Source organism: Vipera berus (genome assembly GCF_964194415.1).
Source record: "Vipera berus genome assembly, chromosome: 2".
Taxonomy (NCBI): domain Eukaryota; kingdom Metazoa; phylum Chordata; class Lepidosauria; order Squamata; family Viperidae; genus Vipera; species Vipera berus.
Window position 1 is genome coordinate 150,340,284 of NC_138203.1, and position 22,881 is coordinate 150,363,164.

Consider the following 22,881-nt stretch of genomic DNA (forward strand, 5'->3'; position numbering starts at 1 on the left):
CTGCTGACCCCTGTGTGCTTGCCGCCTCCTGTGCGCATGTCCAGGAGGGGCACCCAGCCTGTCTTGGGTGACAGGGACTGGTTCTTCACTGGAACCGGGCCCATCACAGGCCACATCTGGCCTGCAGGCCTAGTGTCTGACATGTCTGCCTTAGCCTCTGATCACCCAGCAACAATTAGCCACACTAATTCACATAAATACTACAAGTTACTTAATAGTAATCTCCTACTTAGCAGCTTCTACATGTCAAATATCAAAATGAAGTTTATTCATAGTGCAAATAACTGATGGAGTCAATGGCCTGATTCCATAATAAATTATTTAATAAGTTGTTCATTATCCTAAGGAAGTAGGAAAGGTTGTACATGGCCCTCAGATCTCATAATCCTTTTGTTCATAGGGTCAAGTGTTCACTAAGGTGCAGAAATGAGAAAAAGATCAAGACAAAAGTGAGACAAGAAAATAAATAGGAGGAAAGAGAAAGAATAAGTCAAGAGATCATTTCTGTACATTTAGCAACATGGTCCCCTCTTAGCGCGATACTTGGGTCATCACTGGGCCACTGTACTTATAGTCCTAAGAGAATTACCCTTACTATTCAAACATCTTAACTTCTCCAAAGTTAATGCCTCATGTTAGATGCCACTAGCATCCAGTCTGTTCAAGAACAAAATTTGCTTCTTACTACTAAATTCTGGTACTATTGTTACATCTAGAATTCAAACTAAGAAAGGAATTAAGTAACATTTAGATACAATTAGATCTTACCTTCTGTACAATTACCCTGCACAGCTGCTGCCTCTTGCCATGATTGCTCAGTGCCATTAGTTACTGCTGCAGCTTCTGAGCTTCCCTGCATGTTTTCTTGCCATACCTTTGCATTAGGATTTAAGCTGGCACCTTTCGAGGTTACCTGCTGAGAAAACAGAAGATATGTATTAGAAAATAATAAAAACTTCAGAAAATAACTTTGGGTTGTTTTTCTTGCTCTTTGCTGTTCAATCATTCTACTCAGGCAATCAACACTGTTTAATAAACAGACAAATAAATACACTTGTAATTTATCACTGCATGCAACTGAGTAAATTTAGATTCCATGTTATTCCTCAGTCTCAAAGCTTTAGAGTATAAAAATATTGTAAAGTTCTTCTAGTCATCCAACCATTTGTACATCTCAGGTTTTACTATTGGCATGTAGTAAAGCATGGTTCTTCAAAGATTTTAGGGTCCCCCCCCCCAATCTTGCTTACAGCCTCTTTGGTGAAAGCCTAAGCCTTGCACACTGAAATATTTTTCTGGGGGGAAAAATCACATCCTAAAATACAACACAAGAAAAGCCTCTTTATTAAGGTAGCATAATGATACTAAACAAGCACTGACCATCTTGCCACAGAGAAGCACAAGCCAGAGAATAAGGAAGCTGAATTTCCAGAGTCTAGCCTTCTGGAGTCTCTCTGGCATCAAGGAGTAGTTTTAGTACCATCCCCTGTCCATAGAACAGAAAAAAATAGGACATAAGGAAACAGTTTGGATGGCCATTAATATACTTTTGCTCCTATAAAAGTTCAAAAATTGTAATAGCTGTATAGTTTTGCAACTAATAAACTACATAATTTGTCCTAAAATTTCTCCATCATGATATTTGAGGGAGTTATTTTGAAAATGTAACCCATGCTCAGATTGTAATTTAAAATTTGATACAGAAATTGAGTTTCATCTATATTTTTCTTAACAGTTGCCCCAAAAACATTCTTAAAAAATAAAATTAATGTGGTTTTAAAACAAGACTGTTCTCAACATTAATTCCACAAAAATCAACTAATTAACCTAGGACAGAAAAAAAAAAAACAACCAACCCAGAACTTAAGGAGTGCATCCTTGTTTCATAACATTAGTTTCCAGAAGCTCCTCTGTTTCTGATCAAACAGTGGTTTCTACATACTGTGCAACTATTATAAAACCTGATTTAATTGGCTAATGTACAAAGAAGTGCATTCCAAAGGCAGAAATTCACATAAAAATTACTGGCATAGTTTAAATACAAAGTATAAAAGTGCTCAACTTAAGAATTCCAATACTCCTAAAAAGAGTAGGAGTAAAATAAATCTTTGCTCAGTATTCCTCAGGCATAGAAACAAGGATTGCTTTATTTTTTTCAAGATTCACTTAGTTCTGGATTCTGCAACACGACTGACATTACCCATGTATCATTATTAGAAAAAGTATATTGTAATTATAGAAATATGCAGATATAGTACAAAGTAAAACATCTGCCTCAAATATATTAATGTTTTGGCTATATACAGGCCAATGGGCATTCTTAGAAAATAAAATGAAATTTTAATATATGGGCATTTATTAATGCCCAGTGGTTTATTTAGAACTGACCCAACATATCCAAAAAAAAGACAACAGCATAAGCTCACACTTACAATATATTTCTCCTCTAGCAAAAAGTAATGATTTTGAATAATTCAGTGAATCCCTACCAACAGCACTGCAAATTATCATTCTGAAATAAATACTCTTTTTTTTAAAAAGCAATCCTAATCCAAAATCTTATAAATGGGTAAATAATGCTATGAAGGTGACTGTAAAAGTTGTATGAATGTTACTAATTTTACTTGCATTCATTTTAATTTTTACAATAAAGAAAATATTATAGTCTGATATAGGCCAAATAAAAATAGAAGCTATACTAAATGTTTTTACTGAATGATAGACTTGTGTAACAGGTTCTTAATCCAAACTATTGAATATTTGGACATGCCACACTATTTCTTGTTTTCAAGGCTGCTCAGTCATGGGTCGTCAGCAGATTGTAAAAGTAAGCTATATATAGTGTTGGCTTTAATAAAAATACCAGTACTTTTCTACCTAACATTATAATTCCTCTGCTGTTGGTATAAATAGTATTTTAAAAGCACAGCTATCTTCTCAACAACACTATTGAATGGTTGATAAATTGTTACACAAGCCATGTGTGAATCAGGTCAATGGTTTGTTCAGTTGTAGTTTGCTACCAACTTAAGTCACAAAGGTTTAGGAATGGAACAATCCATACTCTTATATCAATTATTAAAAAATAGCCTGCGTTTGCAGTGGAGAATGGATTTACAGCTGCAGTTGAGCCCCAAATTTCTGTTTGCAAAACAAGATAGTTGCTAAGCCTATTTTGCCCCATTTTACAATCTTTCTTGCCACAGTTAAGTGAATCACTGCAGTTAAGTTAGTAACACAGCTGAAAGTGAATCTGACTTTCCCATTGATTTTGGTTGTCAGAGGGTTGCAAAAGGTTATCACATGATCCTGGGACACTACAACTGTCATAAATACATACCAGTTGTCAAGTGTCTAAATTTTGATCATGTGACTACAGGGATGCTGCAATGGTAGTGTGAAAAAATGGTCATGTCATTTTTTTCCAGTCCCATTGTAACTTTGAATGATACTAAATGAATGCCTGTAAGTCAAGAACTATCTGTATAGGTAATGTTTTAGAGCTAGAATCAACTCATCTGTGTGTGTCCTTGAGGCCCACAAAAGAAGATAACAGAATGCATTATAACTAATGCTTCTTGACTGCAAAGTATGAGTTTGATAAACTCAAATTTAAATTCTTTAATATATTTCCCATATTCTACATAAATTAAAATGTTTGCAATCTGGTATTTTATACCAGACACAATCACCCAATCATATTTTTAAACAAATGAAGCAAGATGATCACACACACACACACACACATTTTTGCTTTAGTTCTAGGCAGACTTAAGTAATGCTTTATCTGATACCCACATCCCAAAAGAGACTTGACACATCACTTAGGTGATCATTATCAGCCCAAATAATCAAGAAATTCAAGTTGTTTAATATTGGTGCACCAAAATTTAATTCTGACTGGAAAAATATATCATTCTCCTTCATACTTTCAGTTCTGGTAGTAATAAGCCACAACCTGAGAATATTTATCAGCATTTCCCAATATGGTTCAGGCAATGTCAGTTCTTCAATTATCATAAAATCAAAAGCTACAACTTAGATAAATCCTATACGCTATAAGACAAAAACATTAATAATTTATCAGTACTTGACTTAAGCTAGTTAAAGTTCAAATATTTTCTGAGAGGATTTATGTCAGTTACTATTTGGAGACAGTCTAAATTGTATTTAGTGATCTCTCAGGATTGCTATAACAGTGATCACATCTGTTTCAAAATTAGTTAATGTTTGCTAAAGAGGATCAACTTTATTCACTCTCAGGTTAGTTATGATACATAATATTCAGCTGCAGAAACCTAATGGGGTCTGGCTTCAAACGAAGCAAGAACCATTTGAACTTTCCGAGAAAAGGAGATATTTTATTTAGACAATTCAGTGGCACGTCTCAGGTTGTATGGGCAAAACTCAAATCCAGCTTTGTAGGCACTAATAGATTTAAATATCTAACTTTAACAACAGAGTATTTTATTAAATAACTCAAACAATCTAGTTGCATCACTGACAATGAAGGGTTGTCTTTTAACTCAGCAATTCAGTTAATATTTAAAGTGCAAGATTTAAAATTGCCTTCAAAGGACTATAGACAAGAGTGCATATATGTTTCTTCCATTATAACTGCCAAATAGACAAAATTTACTTATAATTACCTGCTCTTCAAATCCATTGGTGTATTTTAATCAATTTACACAAAGAATTCAAACACTCAGCAACATGAAATGTTCTTGACTTTACAGCTCTAGTAAGCTGTTTTACATTTTCTGTACAAATTTATTATTTTTCTATGGACAGCAACTAAACAGCAAGAGTTTTGAATCTTTTATGATCCACATCCTATTCTCCACAATGTCTAGCATGTTTATAAGACAGCCACAAAAATATGAGAAACAGCATTTTTCTATTGTTCTCCAGTATTAAAATTCAAGATGAGCTAAATCATCTACATTAATTAGACTGTTGATACAGCTTACAGATTTTAAAAAATATTTAATTTTCATTCACCATGATGAATACAATTCTTTTTTCCCTGGGGCTACAGAGTTACCAGGAAAAGGTAGGGTTTCTTTTAAGGTCCACATATATATCAACCACATCTACACTAGATCCAAACTATCTTTCCTATTAAGCACATCTTCCTTAGTTACCCAACTTTATGTCAGTAGAGGTGCCAAGGATTGTATTTTTATAGTCTTCGATATTTTAAATCAAGAAGAGATGGCTATTTTCTCACCAGTTTTAGATTAGATGAACTAGTAAATATAGAAAGAAAGAAAACTATAGGGGAAAAACAGGAGAAAATGCTCAGTTACTAGGTAACTGTAGGTACTGACCGAAGCTTTAAGATGAAGCTGTAAAGTACCTGTACAGTTCACAAAAGGCCACAAACTATATCTTTGCTTCCTTCACTTCAACTAGAGAACTGCTAGCCACAGCAGAGGAAAGACAACCATGGAATTCAGGATTCAACACTAAGGTGGCCACATTCAAAGTAAAATTAATACAGAATTGTTATGAATTATCTTTGCATTACTCCTCTAATAGCAAAAGCCACTGAACCAGCCAGAAAATAATGCCAAACTTTTTGTTGTTGTGGATTTATATTTTGTTTCTTCCTTAACAACCAAAAGCACAGGTTCACTCTAACTGGAAGCACTTATCTCCTCTGTAACCCAGAGTTTGTTTAAAATTCCTACTGCGCAAATCCATTATCTATAACATATAAACCAGAATTCTCAACAATTCTGGCATGCTGCTGTGGTCGATGTTCTAACAATCTATATTATAGCAAAATATTATATTAAAGAGCCAACACAATTTTATTCAACTTTGCCAAACAAAACTTAATGACAACTCACAAACACCATCATTTAGTAGATTTAAATAATCTGATTCCAAGCCTGCATTCCTAAAAGTTCTCCTGAAAAAGCCTTGTAAAAAAGCATATTTATAATTGTAGTTGTTTCTCAAAATTGTTATGGATCTCTGAACATTAGAAATATTTTGTTTTACATATTACAAAAACCTATAGCACCTTAGGCTGACAGTAAAAATTTAGGATTACAACTTTTCTAACAGCTGTAGCCAAAAAATCAGAATACTCATTTGCCTATGTCTATACACCTTTCATTGCTTTGGGAATATTTATCTTCAATCACCCTTTTTTTTAAAAAAAATTAAGTTGCAAACTTTGAGAATCATCTTAATAGTAATAAATGATGAGTCATGGCACATTAGGATATAATTTCTCTATAACTGTAACAGCAGGATTCAGTTATCCCCATGATTGCACATATTTCACTATAATAGTTTATTGCTCATATTTATTCCATCTGATTTATTGTAGACATCTTTATAAATCAGACTCTCATTTTATATTTTTTATGCATACGGTCCTATTTCTTGGAGTATTCATTGAGATAAGATGGAATCCTATATTCACTTACCTGGGCTATAATCCAAATGAATTCAGTGGACCTTGCTTCAGAGCAAGCATATTTAGATGCAGTTGACATTTTGCATACCCTGAGTGTAATACCATGTAAAGTCTTGTTTTCCTATATATCATTTCCTGGAATCAGTCTCATGGACATTTTTTATTACATTTATATCCCGCCCTTCTCCGAAGACTCAGGGCGGCTTACAAGCTTAGCAGTAGCCTTCATTCTATGTATATGCCTGCTTGTTAGGGCTTTCACACACACACCAAGCGGCATTATTACAAAGTCAGCTTATTGCCCCCAACAGTCTGGGTCCTCATTTATGAATAAAACTTCATACCTGTAATAAGCCTGTTGTATAAAATAGACAACTCCAAACAAGCATTTTATTTTAAAAATGCTTTTTAACTTACTACATATGTATCTGAAACTGCTGTCTCCTACTTGAACTTCACTGTGGTATAAAAACTTTTCCGTATGTTGCAACTTCATTTCCAGTCAACAACTTCAAAAGGCATATATACCATGTATATACAGAAAAAGATGAAACTGTGTTGCTCAGTTAAAACAAACATTATGAAGCTCCTCCTTCAGCAATTTCTTCAAATTAAAAAAAGTAGTTTAAACATTCATCCTTATAAGCCAGGTCAACACCAAGAATTTACACCACTTTCCTCTTAAAAGCTCTGTTTATGGGCATAGTTAAACCAGTGCCACGTTGCTAAGTTACAGCTTTATAAGTCTGGCATTTCTACAATAAGAACAATACAATCTGGAATCTACTCAAAGCATTAGCCAGGCAAGGGAAAAAGAAAGCCAGCAGTCAGCTGACTATGCTGTACTCCTGCCACGTGCCTGCAGTTTTCCAAAAAAGAGAGGTGGAAGTGGATGACCTCCCACGTACGTATTATATTTTAATTTTTTTTAACAAGAGGCAAGATGGGAAATAGGGAGGCAGAAAAAGGCTTCCAAAACGTTTCTTCCTCCTCGACGCAGTGTAACCTTCACACGTGTCCGGCCATGTTCCAAGCAGCAGCCATCGAGAGAACTTTTACGAAAGGTCATTGCGACGTCTTTCGTGGCCTTCTCCTCTCGCCCAGACTCTTTTCCACACACGCACACCCGAGGAACAGACGGAAGTTACCACAAATCGTCCACGAACGCACCCAACTCCTCAGTTTACGGTCCCCCTGAACTACGCTCCCTTAGGCCTACTTCACCTTTACGCTGCAAGCCACGCTTCCACATCCTGTTCCCTTCGGCCCACACGCGCAGATCCCGGCCCCGCCACAGGCCTTCCTGTGCCGCTCGCGAAGCTTGACCTTGGAGGCCCACCCACTGGCCCAGCCTGCCCGATTGGCGCTTCGGTCCCGAAACCCGCTTCGCCCCATTACCCGCCCGCGGCCGCATGATCCTCCTCCTCCTCCTCCTCCTCCTCCCCTTATGGCGCACCACGGCGTGTAAGTGCGCCGGGCGCGTCCCCTCGTCCTCTCCAACCTCCCTCCTTTCCGCCCGGAGACCCCTCAAGAACGCTCCCCATCGGCGCCCACGCGCGCGAAGGGGCTATTTGCTGTGTCAGCCCCATCCCCCACCCACCCGCCGAGCGGGCGAGCGCGCGCCGCCTGGCAAATCACGTGGCTCAACCCCTACTCACCTCCATGAAGAGCAGCATCTTCTTCCTCCAGCCTCCCCCCCGCCAGTCTTTGACCCTCCCGACCCCGACCGAAGCCCGACGGGCCCCCGAGGTCGTCTTCCTCCAACCACTGCCGGCAACGAAAAGCCTGACTGCGCGCAAAAGAGAGGCGAGCTCCGCCTCCTCCGGCCTCCTTCTCCTTCCTGCCGCCTCTATCACTCCATTCGCCAGCAGAGCCAAGCCCCAGCAGCCGCCGCTGCTGCCGCCGCCGCCACACGCAATCCTTCCTCCTCCCCTTCCGGGGCAATTCCCACAAACGCTTCCGGACCGGGAGCTGCTCACTGACAAGTCTCGGAGAAATAGCCCTCTGGTGACAAGCGAGCGCGTTAGCATTCGCGCGAGCGTGGTAGCGGCAGAATATACCATTATCTGAAAGGGGAAGGGGGTTCCTTTCTTCCACCTGCTCTTCGCAAGAATCATTCTTCGCCCGTAGGGAGCGTCGTATTGCAGGAATGTGAAAAGCACTCGCGAGATATGCCAACCGCCTTATTGTACCCAGCCAACCCTGAAAACCTATCTTGTACGGTCTCCGCATTATTTTATTTGGGTAAGCTCACGCCTGAGTACTTTTAGGGATCAATAACTTTTTAATCCAGCTAAATTTTCGCAGGCGTGGGTTGTTTTTTTTAACTCAGACGACGGTTTTTTGTAGGACGACTTTGCAAAATGCTTCTTTTTACAGTATCTTCCTTCAATCACTCCAGTATGCTAGAATTAAAGTTTTGTAGCAGCTTGAAGACTAAGAAAGCTATTATTTGAATTGCTAGGTGTAACTTATTTTCCGAGGGGGAAGTGCTGTTAATCACATAATTATTTCAGGAAGGCACCCTTTTTCCGTAAACTTCGTTGCACTGAAATTACACAACTTCGTGTCCTGAATTAAAGAAGACAAAACTGAAAACTATTCCATATTACTACTAGCATGTTATATAGTAGGTACAGAGAGGCAGGGGGGACATAAGTGGGAAAAAATACTTCATACAAGCAAGTATCAAATTTTTGATTAATCTTTGTCACCCAATATTTCCATGATCATTCATTTTCATAGTACTTTTCCTGCCCACCATGTTTTCTGTTTTGATATGACAGTACAGAGCCATGCTAATGAACAAGGAACTTGGCATTTCCCCATATTATCTCAGAGGGTACAATATGTTGTGACACATCATGTGATGCGACAAGTTTGACACCCCTGTATTAGACCAGTGAAGAACTAAGAACATGTCTGGTGACCATGAAGTTCCATGTTAATTCCATCAAGATGGGATTCAGTCTGGACATTAAAATAATCACTTTGGAATTCTCCAGTGTCATCAATGACATTGTTCAGACTAACTCTGAACAATATCTTGGCATTTTTGAGTAATCTCTATTGTAATTGTAATGTATTGGGTTTTGTCTTACTAAAGAGTATCACGTGGGGTTAATTGCTAGAATGTTGTGGCTCCCAGCTCCTCAGACAACCCGTCTCCAGCGCCGCCATTGGCTGCCTCTAGGGTGGCAATAGGTTGCTTTAAACATATTGGCCGCCACTTAGAGGCCAGGGTATAAGTTGCTGCAGTCGCAGTCCTGTTTCTCAGTTCAGTTCCTGTAAGCAAATAAAGAATGATTCTTGCTGAACTCACTCGCCTTGTCTCGTCAATCAAGCAACAAACCCAGTATATAACACTGGCGACGAAGGTGGGATCCTGCTTCTCCAACAGAACTGAGTGTCACTAGGGGAGAAGCCAAACGCGCCTGGCGGGAAAAGAAATTCTCCCTGCTACGATCGGCCTAGCACAGCCACGCTAGCGACCACGCGCCCAGAGGACCAGTCCATGGGTATACGGAGGAGCAGGATAAGAAGACAACGAGCCCCAGCCGCGAAGACCAGCAGAAATGGCAAAGGTTGGAAAGCTGGAAAAATTTGTTATAGCTCACCCGGAAAGATGGTCTTCATATCTATCCAGGGTCGAGAACTATGTGTAAATCAAGTTGCCGAGGACGGCCTGAAGGCCGCTATACTGTGTGTGTGTGACCCAGCCACGTTCGACATCGCGGAGAACTTGTTCGTGCCAACGCCATTGGAGTCTGTAACGTTCGTGGACTTGAAGAAACAGCTCGGCGACCATTTCCAGCCCAAGCTGTCGGTAATCGCTTGGCGCCACGCATTCGAACAGAGGGTTCAGCAACAAGGTAAAACAGCATCTGAATTCATCGCGGCGTTGAGGAAGGCCGCATGCCTGTGCCAATTCTCCAACGTAGAGGAGAGGCTCCGAGACCAGCTTGTCTGCGGTCTCCAAAATCGAGAGTTACAGCAAAAAAATCTTTGCCAAAGAGACACTGTCGTTCCCAGACATGTTGAAAGAGATCATGGCGGACGAAGCCGCCAGCGAGGGCAGACGAGCCATGTGGCCCGCCAAATCTGCACAACACGAAGAAGCTGTCCACCACGAGGATGCAGAACACGCGGAAGACCCCGAAGACAACACGGAAGTTGACAAGCTACAAAGACACAACGACCAACAGTGTCACAGCGACAAGCAACAAGGGGCGACTTACAAGACAGATCCCTTCCTTAGGTGCCCAGGATGTGGTGGCCGCCACCAACACATGGACTGTAGGTTCCAGACAGCTACGTGCCAGGCCTGCGGGAAGACCGGCCACATCGCATCTGTCTACAGAGGTCGCCAGAGGGACCGGCAATCGAATCGCCAGGCAGACATTCCAATTAGGAGAGGTACCGGGGCAGTATAGTGTAGGGTTTTGCTCCAGCCACAGAAGCATTTGCTGCACGGGAGCTCACCGCCCTATTAAGCTGAAGTTTAGATTTCCAAATGGGATACCATGTCTTTTATGGTAATTATATCATACTTTTGAGAAATTCTCATTTCCTTGTGCACAAGCATTTTAGAACATTGAATGTATAATGAACTGTGCTGGTGAGTTTGCTTTAAGAGAATAAGTGAATTTTCTATTATGGTCAAGGGTGAGCTTCTCTCTCCTATCCACTTCCAGTTCTCAACAACATCTCCTGCCCTTCCTGCAGCAGCCTTGCCTAGAAAATTCTGCATCATAAATACAATCAGGCTTTCTCCCCAGCTCTCCAGCCCGCCAAATCTTTTATCAGCTCTGGGCTCAATAACCTTGATTCCCACGACTGAGTTATTGTTGTTATGACTAACTGAACTCTCATCCACATCCCCCCTCCCAGCATCATCTAACTCTAAAAGCGAAAGAGAAAAGATGGCCACATTTCCATCTGTTGTCAAAGCAAGAACATCCAATGTTAGTGTTGACACAGGGTGGATTTAAATCACTAATAAATGATTTAAATCACTAGTAAAAAGGCTTGATTTAAATCAACTTGATTTAAATCATAACTTTTAAAGAGCAACTGTCATCTCTCCTGCAGTGGCTCCTCCTCTGACCCGCTGTTGACTCACCAACAGTCCCATTCACTTTAATGGGATACAACAAGGTGAGGGATGTGGCGGGCAGCAGGTGAGTGGATGCCCGCTAGCAGGCACTGCCCTGATGTAACTGAAATGACAGGTGCTCTTTAAATGTAAAGACTCATTCTTGCTGGTAGTTAGAATCTATTATTATTATTTTTTGCAAACAAAATGAAGGTTTCCTATTTAAAATAATAAGCTGTCAGGTTAGTAAAACAGCGATATCAGAACCAATTTTAGGTTAATAGGTTAATCACACATAGTTGGAAAATTACTCAAATTCTTTTATTTAATTAAAACAGAGCCTGGTACAGATGCATTTTTCTTCAAACAATCATAGAGTTTGTAACATACATAGATTTGCAAAACTGGGATAAAGGAATATTCCTCAACTTTGTTTTATGATTTATCTCATGGTTACTGTGAAATTATGTGAATGCATCAATGCAGTGCATGTTAGCTTGCAGAGCTTGGAATCGTTGAATTTACCAAAAATATAAATATTGTAGAATATGCAGCCTCATGCTACATAACTAAGCTCCATTTCATGCTGAGTAAACTAAATTATTAATGTATCTTAAATAGAAAGCTATATTTAGATAGATTTTTACTCCAAAAGCATTTTATTAAAATAAATTTGATAAAAATAAAAAAATCTTATTTAAATTATTTTTTTTAAAAAAATCATCAATTATTATCCACCCTGATACAAAGGAATAGATTTTTAAAGACAGGTTTTATAGTTCTCAGTGACCCTGGTGTAGGTCAAATCACAATTCAACAAGAGCGAGGTAAGTAGATATCTTAAAACTGACAAGGGCTTCTGTTGGCAGGGAATGGAACTTACCTGAAAGGCAAAAACAATCATTTATATAAGAACAATTCAATATTCCAGCTAATAGTTATATATACTGTGCTTCTTATCATTTGCTTAAGGGAATTACAAAACAAACAAAACTACACACTGCATTCAAGAAATTGATGAAATTAGCAACTATAGAAACAGTATATCAATCCATCAGAATAAAACTGGAAGGATCTTGGAGGTCTTCTAGTCCAACCCCCTTTTCAAGCAAGAGACCCTATACCATTTCAGACAAGTGGCTGTCAAGTCTTTTCTTAAAAACCTCCAGTGATGAAACACCCACAACTTTTAAAAGCAAGCTGTTCCACTGGTTAATTGTTTTCGCTGTTAGGAAGCTTGTCTTTAATTCCAGTTTGCTTCTCTCCTTGATTAGTTTCCATCCACTGTATGATCTTTGATATGAATTTGCCAAGAAAAAACAAATCCCTCTGTCAAATAATACTATTCATATATGTATTCATGATATGGTAAACAAACAAGTTCTTATTTATTTATATCACAGAGTTATTATTTTAATAAATATATAATCCAGACAGCGAACACATTCAATGTAGGAGCCCTGGTGGCACAGTAGTTAGAATGCAGCATTGCAGGCTAAGCCTGTCCACAGCCAGGAGTTCGATCCTCACCAGCTCAAGGTTGACTCAGCCTGCCATCCATCTGAGGTTGGTAAAATGAGGACCCAGAGTATTGGGGCAATACACTGACCGTAAACTGCTTAGAGAGTGCTGTAAATCACTGTGAAGTGGCATATAAGTCTAAGTGCTTTTTTCTATTGCTATACCTTCCTCCTATTTTCCCCACAACAACAACCCTGAGAGGTGAGTTGGGCTGAGAGACAGTGTGGCTCAAGATCACCCAGTTGGCTTTCATAGCTAAGGTGGGACTTGAACTCTTTCTTTCTAGCCTGGTGCCTTACCCACTAGACCAGGGCTTTTCAACCAGTGGAACGGGTACCACCTGTGGTACATTGGCACCTGGCAGGTGGTACGCGACCATCCTAGAAAAGTAGTGGGGGAGGGGCATGAGCTGAACTGGTGGCAGCACCACACAAGCCTGAGCGAGAGATGGCTGGAGCTGCAGGGCTGTCAGGGCTCAGCGGAAGCGCCAGGATCTGCACCAGGCTCCAGCTGGAGCTCGGCACTGATCCTGGCGCTTCTGCTGAGCCCAGAAGAAGTACCGATCCAGATGCTTGGCAACTGATTCAACTTTATGATGGTCACAGTGTCCCAGGATCATGTGAAGTGACCAAAACCTGCTCCAATCACCCAGCAGATGGGGGGAATAAAAACCAAACACCCCCCACCCCACCCCTGCTGCCAATCCTCAACAGAAATACTGACAACAATGAAAACCTCGGACAGGTGGAAGAGCGCCGCCGGGTGGGCAGGCAGGTGTCTTGCTCGGCTGTGGCTTGGGGGGCACTTTTTCCAGTGCCATTGTAACTTCGAACAGTCACTAAGCAAACTGTTGTAAGTCGAGGACTCCCTGTACTTCATCACTTTTTTCCTTTTTTTGTCACCAAGTTTTTGACACCTTGCTAGGCGACTGGTGGTACTCGGATGTTGCCATATCCTAAAAATGGTACAATGGGTGAAAAGGTTGAAAAGCCCTGTACTAGACCAACCTGGCTCTCCAATTATTTCAAAGCCTAAAACTATTGCAATCCTAAAAATAAGTGGGCAGCTTAATCATCATTTATCATATATTAATGTTGTGAATGTTTTTATTTAATTAATATTTTCCTATCATATCATATAAACAGCCTAGAACTAGAAGAGTAGGTACCATATACATTTCAAGAAAGAAAGAAATACAGGTATGTAGGAAACACCTTGGGAGCAGAGCAAAGAGATGCTGCCTAGGGATTGGTCAGTTAAGAGAGGGCATTGATAGTGGGTGGAGCAAGAGGCTCAGAAGGGACCTTCACAAGTTTCTCAGACCATAAAGGAGATGGTGGGGGATTTGTATTTTCAGACTTGCAAGATTCCATTAATATAGCCTTACAATAAAGTACAATTAACCCAACTGGTTGTGTTTCCTGTCTGGTCTACATGAGAAGGCTGACATCAGTCTTGCAAGTCTCATAATCTCTTCCAAAGACAGGAATTTAAAAAATGACATTTCATTCTTAAGGTACTCCACTATCTACCAAGCATCTGGAAGGAATATTATTGCAATACCAGCACAGAATGCCATGATACAATTAACACAAGAACTGATGCAGAATTTGCCCTGACTCCACAGCAACACAACAGGTGGCAGCTTAGCCAATCCTCCTGCTTTCCCATAAGTGCTTGCAGGGGTACTTCAGTGGGGTCCATACACACACACAAACACACACACACACACACACACACACACGGTTGGGTTGATTCAATTACTAGACAAATAGATTGCCCCTGCCCAAATCAGAAACATCTTTTTATGTAATATAGTATTTTTGTCAAATATAGATAGGAAAGTTTAAACGGAGATGAGCACCACGCCCTTTAGTCAGCAACGACTAGCAAAGTAAAATCTGCAGGGACTCCTATATCCACCTTCAGTTATATTAGAAACCTTCCTCTCATCGGTCCAAATCTAGCCTCCTATTTACTACCTCCCCAGCTTTGGAAGCTATAATGTTTCTGCTTCCTGGCATCTGATAGAGGGAAGCAAAGCATCTTGCTCAACATCCAACCTAAAACTTTTGTATTATGGATTGGACTGGCATTTAAAAATAGTACAGAAAATCAAAATCAGATTGGCCTGGTTAAGTTAATCTTAAGAACTAGAGGTCAGACTAAAACGTAGTCCCACTTTTTAAATCCGATAATATTTTCCTGAAAACCATATCTTCCTCTGCTTAAAATCACTTTAGGACGAACAGTGGGGTTCCTCATAAGCGAGATAAGTGTGAGAGTTAGTTCTCAATACTGATAAAAAGAATTGCAATTACTAACAATGGATAGTTACAAAATACTGTGCTTTCATTAAAGAGATTTACTTCTTTGCTGCATCAAAACAGCAAAGAGTTTTACCATCTAAGATGGTATGTATATATATATATATATATATATATATATATATATATATATATATATATATATATATATATATATATATATATATATATATATATATGTTTCTCATTTAAAAGCAGAATATTCACAGAAATTCTTAATCTTCTAATAAATATTATTAATCATAATTGTCAGGAACTTGCTAGTCTGGGAGGAGGGAAATCTCACAATGATTTATTTGTTCATTAAATCTTTATGCCACCCATCTCCCCTATAAGGTGACTCTGGGCAGCTTACAAGTTATATATAGGCCAGGCAGCAGACTAAAGGATGCCTTGATAGGACAGATAGATTTTTATCCTCTTTTTTGTAAAGGTGAAATTTTGTGCTGCAGGAGGCTTGAACAATAAATACTATTTTATCTCTCAGCTGTGCAGCATCAGGGTCTGATTCAATGATGATAGATTAAATAAGGGAAGATTGGACAATTTTGTTAATAAAATTTCTGTTATTTGGGGAGGAGATTAATGTAGACAATGACATGTCTGCCTCATGAAATGTTGAGAAAAAAAATAGCATATCTCGATCCATGCTTAAGTCATCGAATAAAATATCCTAAATTGTCCAAGTTGTGAGTCAAAAAAAACCTCCAAGTTAGGGATCCCCAACCACTGGGTTGTGGCCCATTACCAGGCCTTGAGCTATTCAGAACCGGGCCCCAGAAGTGATGGGTGTTTGCATGTGCACACCCCCACTTGCGCAATGGAGCTGTGCATGTGCACTCACTTGGCCGCCACTCACACGGAACTATCCCCTCGTCCCTCCTCCCCCACCAGTCCGCCTAAATGGAAAGATTGGGGAACTCTGCTCCAAGTAGTTATCATTCTCTGATTCTCTGTCTCTTGCAGTAAACATGCAATAAAAAATTAATCAATTATCAACACTGTCATTCTGTGACACATGCTTCAAATCAGCTGCCTGCTATCCAAAAATTATAACATTAAATATTTTGTAATACTTGGTAATGGCTTATACTGTCAATTCAAGTTTGGAGAAATAGATACCAGGATTGAAAGGAGACTCTATTCAGTGCCAATATACAAATACTGTATATTCAATATTTCCAAAATGTCTTTAGCTAAACTGACGATTATAATGCTCAACTACTGTTGTATACTACTGAAGCACTGCAATGCTGCTTTCCTTCCAAAAGTCTGATACAGGTTGGGACATGTTGTCAATGAAACTTCCTATTCAATATGTAGAATTAAGATTTTCTTTTCCTTGAAGCTTCTTTATATGCAAATGTTTGTTGTCTGCTTAGTGACATCATGGATTAGAAGCCATGGAATGGCAACGGGGACATTAATTCTATAAACAGAATCTGTTCCTCTCTGGGTGATTTTCCATTTAACTGTAGAAAACCAAAATTTTTTGAAATGTAAAACTCTTTGTTTTCACCCATTCACTTGCCTACCAACACAAATTATGTGATAAGAATACAAGGAGGCTTATCTGGCTCATTTTGTGCAGTAATCATGCATTTCCAAAGATTTGTTGCATGGGAAAATCAACCATCCTTAATTTCAAAATCTGATCTCTTTGAATCTTCATCATCATCAAAATCAAGTGTGAATGAATATGAATCAGAAGGTTTTGGTGTGCCCAAAGTTATAACCACCAAAAAGGAAGCCATGCCTATCCATCCAGTTGAAATTCCTCTTCCTGTAAAACAAGTTTTGGATAAAATTGAGGTGGCACAGCTGGAACGAGCCAAGAAGGTAAGTACCAAAAATGTCCCTGGAAAAAGGCAATTAAGTTTGCATAACTCTTAGATTAGGTTAGATTAGATTACCTTTATTGTCACTTTTTCCTGTAGGCACAATGGCACGCATTAAAAATGAAATTTAGTTGCTTCCTCTCAAAGTGTACACATACATAACGCACATTTAAAACATACTATATACAACATATGTATATACACCCTTACATATAAGTAACATATAAATATTAATCACTGATAAAAGTATTAATCACTGATATAAATATTAATCACTTCACAATAGCATCTAGGTGTGCTTCATAGATTCATGTCTCAATTGTACATAAAGCATAAATATTCTCAGACCATAGATCAGGAAGAGTTGTACCATTAGACAAAATATAATCTGATTCCGGTCATCAATGAAGGGAAAGAAATGGTCAGCTCTTAAACTTTATTATTACAGTACTATAATCTGATTTTAAACCACTATCATCACTATTATACTTTTGGGAAGAAAAGGGGCAAATGTATCTGCATCTCCCAGATACAGGGACAACGTCTTATGGGATTTACTATCTTGGGGGAACATCTGATTTTTCTTGAATATTAGGAAATGCAGTTTGAGGAAAGTAGCATTTGCTGTTCCCCCTCAGGTATCCCAATGTTTTGGTTCAGCCTTGTTGACTTATCTCCAACCATCACTGAAAAGTAGGAAAAAGAAAAATATTAATTTATTCCACAAGTAAATGCTAAAACTCAAATTAAGCTCTTTCATCATGAAAAATACTATATTGTTGAATCCCTTCCTGAATAAAAAAAAGAAAGCACAATGTCTTTCTCTTGCTAGTAAGCAGAGTCCAGGGTTCTGTTTTTTTCCAATGGGGGGGCAGATGCTTCAAGGAAATCTAGAAGCAGAGTTTTAAGTTTATATGTTCTTTTTTTCCAAAGTAAGCATTTCTGAATCTGGAGATTTTACATAGTTTGACTAATACTTGCAGAAATGGACAGGCCTATCTTTTTTTTTAATTTGCTCAGTTTAAAATCTAAGGTAGAGACTTTCACTATTATTTAACTTTAAAAAAAATTTCACATACATTTCTATCCCCATTCTTCATAGGACACATAGCAGGTAGCATACCAAATAAAGTATTACAGTAAGATCACATGGACACATCTACAAATTTCCCAGAATTTTAAAAGCAGACTTGAAAGAGCTCCAAAACTAAGAAGTGATTTACACAGTTGAATTGTGAATTCCTGTAACAATTCAATACACTTTTTCCCCCTGCAAATATGTTCTGTCCTTACAGGAGATTTCTAAGAAACTCTTTCGCATTCTGGAGAATGTGAATCGAGCTTATGATCGCTACAAAAGAGATGATGGTACTGATCCAAAAGTAGAAAAGGAATATAACAACCTACTAACATGGGAGGAGAAAAGCCGTAGATCTCACCTTCTAGATGAAATTGATGATGTGCTAAATATCAACATGGGCAAATTACTGGATTTACGCGTAGTACTGGACTCATTAAAAGAATGCAGTAAGTTCTGTAACACCAGCAGTGGAAAGGGATACTCTGACAAAATTTTATCTCATAGAGAAGTCTTTTTTTTCCCCGAAAAAGGGGAAAGAGTTTTGAGAATCTGATCTGATACACTGTAGAAGACAAGAATCTATCACTGTTGATTTAGATAAAGTTATATAATGCATGTGAAGCCTAGGTTTAGCTAACATTTAATAGGAATCTAAATTCCTCTATATCTTACATCCCACCAATTGCTCTATCAAAATAATTGGATTTTCCAGCGATTGAAACAAAAAATCTTTTTTTCTTGAAAAGATATGCATGTATTTACACACATTTTGCTATTAATTTATCAGTTATACCATGTTTTAATTATTTCATTAAACTTTCATTGGTTTATTTTTAAGTTATCAGGTAGGTGCATTGTGTCTATTTACTTCTGTATCCCCATTCTGTGAAAAAGACTTGTGACCCTCTGCCAGCTTCCCTATTTACTTCGCTTGTGGGAAGCCAGCAGGAAATGGTGATCACATGACTCCAGAACACCATGTGAATTAGTTACCCAAACTGCAATCTAGTGGCTGCAACTTGAAGGACTGGTCCTAAGTCCCCTTGTTCAGCATTGTTAGAATTTTAAACAGTTGCTGAATGAGTGGTTGTAACCCAAGAAGTGTCTGTAATCAGGATAAACTGTTTTAAAAAAACTATTGTCGTGTAATAAGCTCAGTGCAATAAATTTTCAATGGCTATTTGTTGGACTTGGAATGCTATAGCTACTTATTTCTTGGCAAGATTCTGGGTTCTACTTAAGTTTTAAATCAAGGACATTTTCCTGTTGGTTTTTCCTTGACAAAGGAATAGGGGTGGGCAGTACATAGCCCTCAGCAATTCTTATGTGTCCCAGTCACAACACTAACCCTAACCTCAAATAGAACAAGATCCATTGTGAGATGACTTAGGACAATTAACCAATATTCCAGCATACAATATTCCAACTACGGTATCTTGTAAATCATTTTTCTGCTTTATTTGAAACATGGGTTAAAAAAAGGCTTGGTTTCATGTAAAATAATCTGATATACATTAAAAACAGTAAACTGGTATATTGCTTAATTTAACATTCATATGTTAACTATTTCCCTACCTACCATGTGATGCTTCTTTCATGAGATGTCTAACCTAAGTCCATAGTTATACAGGTAGTCTTCACTTAATGTTTATTTGTTCATTTTAGTTTATATACTACCTCCCATACAACTGCATTTCAAAGCAGAACAGTTAACATATAATAATAAAATAACACATTAAGAATCCCTTTTTGAGGGAGTTGGGTGGTACAGAAATGTGAAAAATAAATAAATAAAAATTAAATCATTTTTTAATGTAAAATGTCAGGGAAATGTGCAGCCAGTGTCCAAATGGAGTCAGAGAGACTAACACGAACCAGTATATTTACAGTAAATAAGATAGACAAACAAGAACATCATCAGGTAAATCAACACAGCAGGAACATCATGAGGTAAAACACAGAGAGCACACACGACACAGAGGAAAAAGGCGGGAAACAAGGAAACTCCCCCTTTGCTCTCACAGGAACTAATCACAGCTCAGATTCTGTCATGCAGTGGCCAGTTCTCTTTAACCAATTAGCTATATCTGTGTGCCCTTTACTCATTGTCCAACCCTTCACTGCTCCAGCTATTAAATTTTAAATAACTTAACGTAAAAAGATAGTGAAAAACAATCATATAATTGAACATTCCATCTAGCTTTCATATAGGAGAGGCTTGGTTTTAGAGATACGTTTTCTTTTTTCCCCTGAAAATACTAGGTTTATTCACATCCCAGTGATAAGCAACCTTAATATGATGTTTCTAGAGATTTTTTGTAGGTCACCATCACAAAATACAAAAACCTAGAGCATAAACAAGCAGACAATTATGAACATTCAATGTGGTCTTGATGGAAATTAACAGTTTATATGGAAGTTATGAAATTTGAAACATATGTCATTTCCTAATTAGTACAAGTCACTGCTATTTCTATGACAATGAAGGCACAGCCAGTGCAAGCAGACTTAAACCCATTTAAACTACTGGGCCAAAAATACTTTGGTTGGTTCTCTGGGAAAGGATCTTTTCTAAACAAATAGTGGTCTCCGTCAAGAGTTCTGATATCTTCACAGCTGCAGTCTAATAGCTACATGACAACAGACTTCACTAGAACCAAACTATATATAGCAATGAATTAACAATTCATGCTTTAGGATTTACTGCATTCTACATATCGGCAGAAAAGTACTATTAAAATGCTAGGTACAAGGAACCTACATTTTAAACCGGTTCTGTCAGTTTGTTTTAACAAAAAGTTTACTTAATTCTACCAAGATACAAAACATAAGGCTGTAAGTAACTAATAGTTGTATTTAGGCTATTACAGTGCAGATAATCCTCAAGGCCACATACACACTGTTTCACTGCTGCTTGCATTCTGCTGGGTTTTGATCCTTCTTTGGATCATAATCTGGATCATTTTCTTCATCTGCTTCTTCCTCCCCTTCCTCATCATCAGCTTCCTCACCTTCTTCAGCATAATCATCATCATCATCTTCAATGGCTTCTCCTGTAAAATACAATACTGATCGTGGAACTATGCGCTCCCGTAGAAAATGGCCAATTTCAAAATCAGCTGCAAGAATTGCTTCAGCATCATCATCCAAGTCTCCACTTTCAGGAACTTCTGGAGGACTGAAAAAATTGAAGAAGGAATCGTTGGAAACTGTTTTTGTCACTGTTCTAGCTGTTCCATGCCCCTTGTGCTTTTGTTTCTTCTTCATAGTTTTCAAAGTAACATTTTCCCCCTTTTTCCAGTCTATTTGGCACCCTGTGCAACCCATAATTTCTGGTCCATCGAAGGAGAAAGGATCAGAATCATCAGGTTCTGACCTCATTCTGTATGTTTTTGTTACTACTTCATTTGTGAAAAATTCATTAGGTTCAAAGTGGAATTCTAAAGTAAAAGTCATAGATTCTCCAGCTTCTGAAAACTTCACTTTAATATCTTTTAAATGCTTCAGGATAGGTTCATCATGTTCCTGAACCATATCACTGAGTAAATCGACATTCTTGAATACCGTCAGCCAAAATTCAGGAATTCCTTTAGGATCATCTTTTTCTTAATCTTTTTTCTCCTCTTCAAGCTTGGCCTTCTCTTTCATTTCCTCTGAAATTTCTTCTTCTGTGTCTGTTTTCCATTCACATTCTTCTTCAGTAGGTTCATAAACAGCATTGATTATTTCACTTCTCTTGTCAAATAAGGGCTGATAAAGAGTAGCATATTTCCTTTCCAATTCATGAACTTCTTCATAAAACTTTGCTTCTATCTGTGCACATTTAACTTGAAGATTCTTGAGTGCATTTACTCGTCTCTTAACTACTTTAGGCAAGCTTTCTATATATCCTGTAGGCGTTCCCACCAAGCCATCAAGCCTTTCCTGGAGGGCTACAAGAATCTGAGGATTCTGCATCATTTGTACAGTTAGTTGGCATGCTTTACTGTTAGCATCCTCACCAGATTCTTCTTCTTCTACTTCTTCAACGTCTTCCATATCTTGCGGGTCAAGCTCAGCCTGTTCTTTATTGTCAATGTCTGCCATATTTCCAGACCTCAGCAAACCTCTGCGCGAGGCCGGGTCTCACAGTGACTCAGGATTGAGGAAGAAGCGTCTCGCAGCCGGCGGTAAAAAGCGAGATACGTTTTCAATAAGATATAAGTGATGTAATCTGTTAACATTTCCCAAGGGTTAGGGTTAGGGTTTTCCCAAGGTAAAGAAAGCATTCTAGAATATAGGCTCCAACAGTGGGAACCCGCTAGCAAATAACTGTAAATTCACTGACTTAAAATTCAGGAGAATTTTTCATCCCCAATAAGAACCAATTCCCACAATGGAGGAGTGGGCTAGTATTCAGCTTTGGTACTCTCATTTATGGAAGCTTTCTCAGTGATTCTAAATCAGTAACTCTCTCTTAGATCAGACTATCTCATAGGGTTGTTATTATGAGGAAAAAATAAAAAAGAGTCTTAAACCCTTAGATTGCCAGGATATATACTGTTCAAAAAATAAAGGGAACACTTAAACAACACAATGTGCCGTAT

General features: G+C 38.5%; 1 protein-coding gene and 1 pseudogene across 12 annotated transcripts in view; both read right to left on the bottom strand.

Annotated features, from left to right (window-relative positions):
- LARP4 (La ribonucleoprotein 4) overlaps positions 1-8,407 on the bottom strand; it is a 43,014-nt gene extending 34,607 nt beyond the window's left edge. For 2 of the 11 annotated variants that reach the window (XM_081316649.1, XM_081316646.1), the window contains exons 1-3: positions 8,092-8,407; positions 1,381-1,486; positions 769-916 (exon numbers count right to left, since the gene is read on the bottom strand). In XM_081316649.1, the coding sequence (XP_081172775.1) occupies positions 769-916; positions 1,381-1,461 (229 nt within the window). In that variant the 5' untranslated portion in view covers positions 1,462-1,486; positions 8,092-8,407. Of the gene's footprint in view, positions 1-768; positions 917-1,380; positions 1,973-8,091 lie in introns of those variants that run through there. The other 9 variants (XM_081316650.1, XM_081316641.1, XM_081316651.1 and 6 more) reach the window with 8 other exon arrangements.
- A 12,156-nt stretch (positions 8,408-20,563) lies between these two features.
- LOC308661384 (nucleosome assembly protein 1-like 1) lies at positions 20,564-22,466 on the bottom strand (annotated as a pseudogene). The gene has a single exon. The product of its transcript is annotated as a nucleosome assembly protein 1-like 1 (transcript).
- Positions 22,467-22,881: the final 415 nt, after the last annotated feature.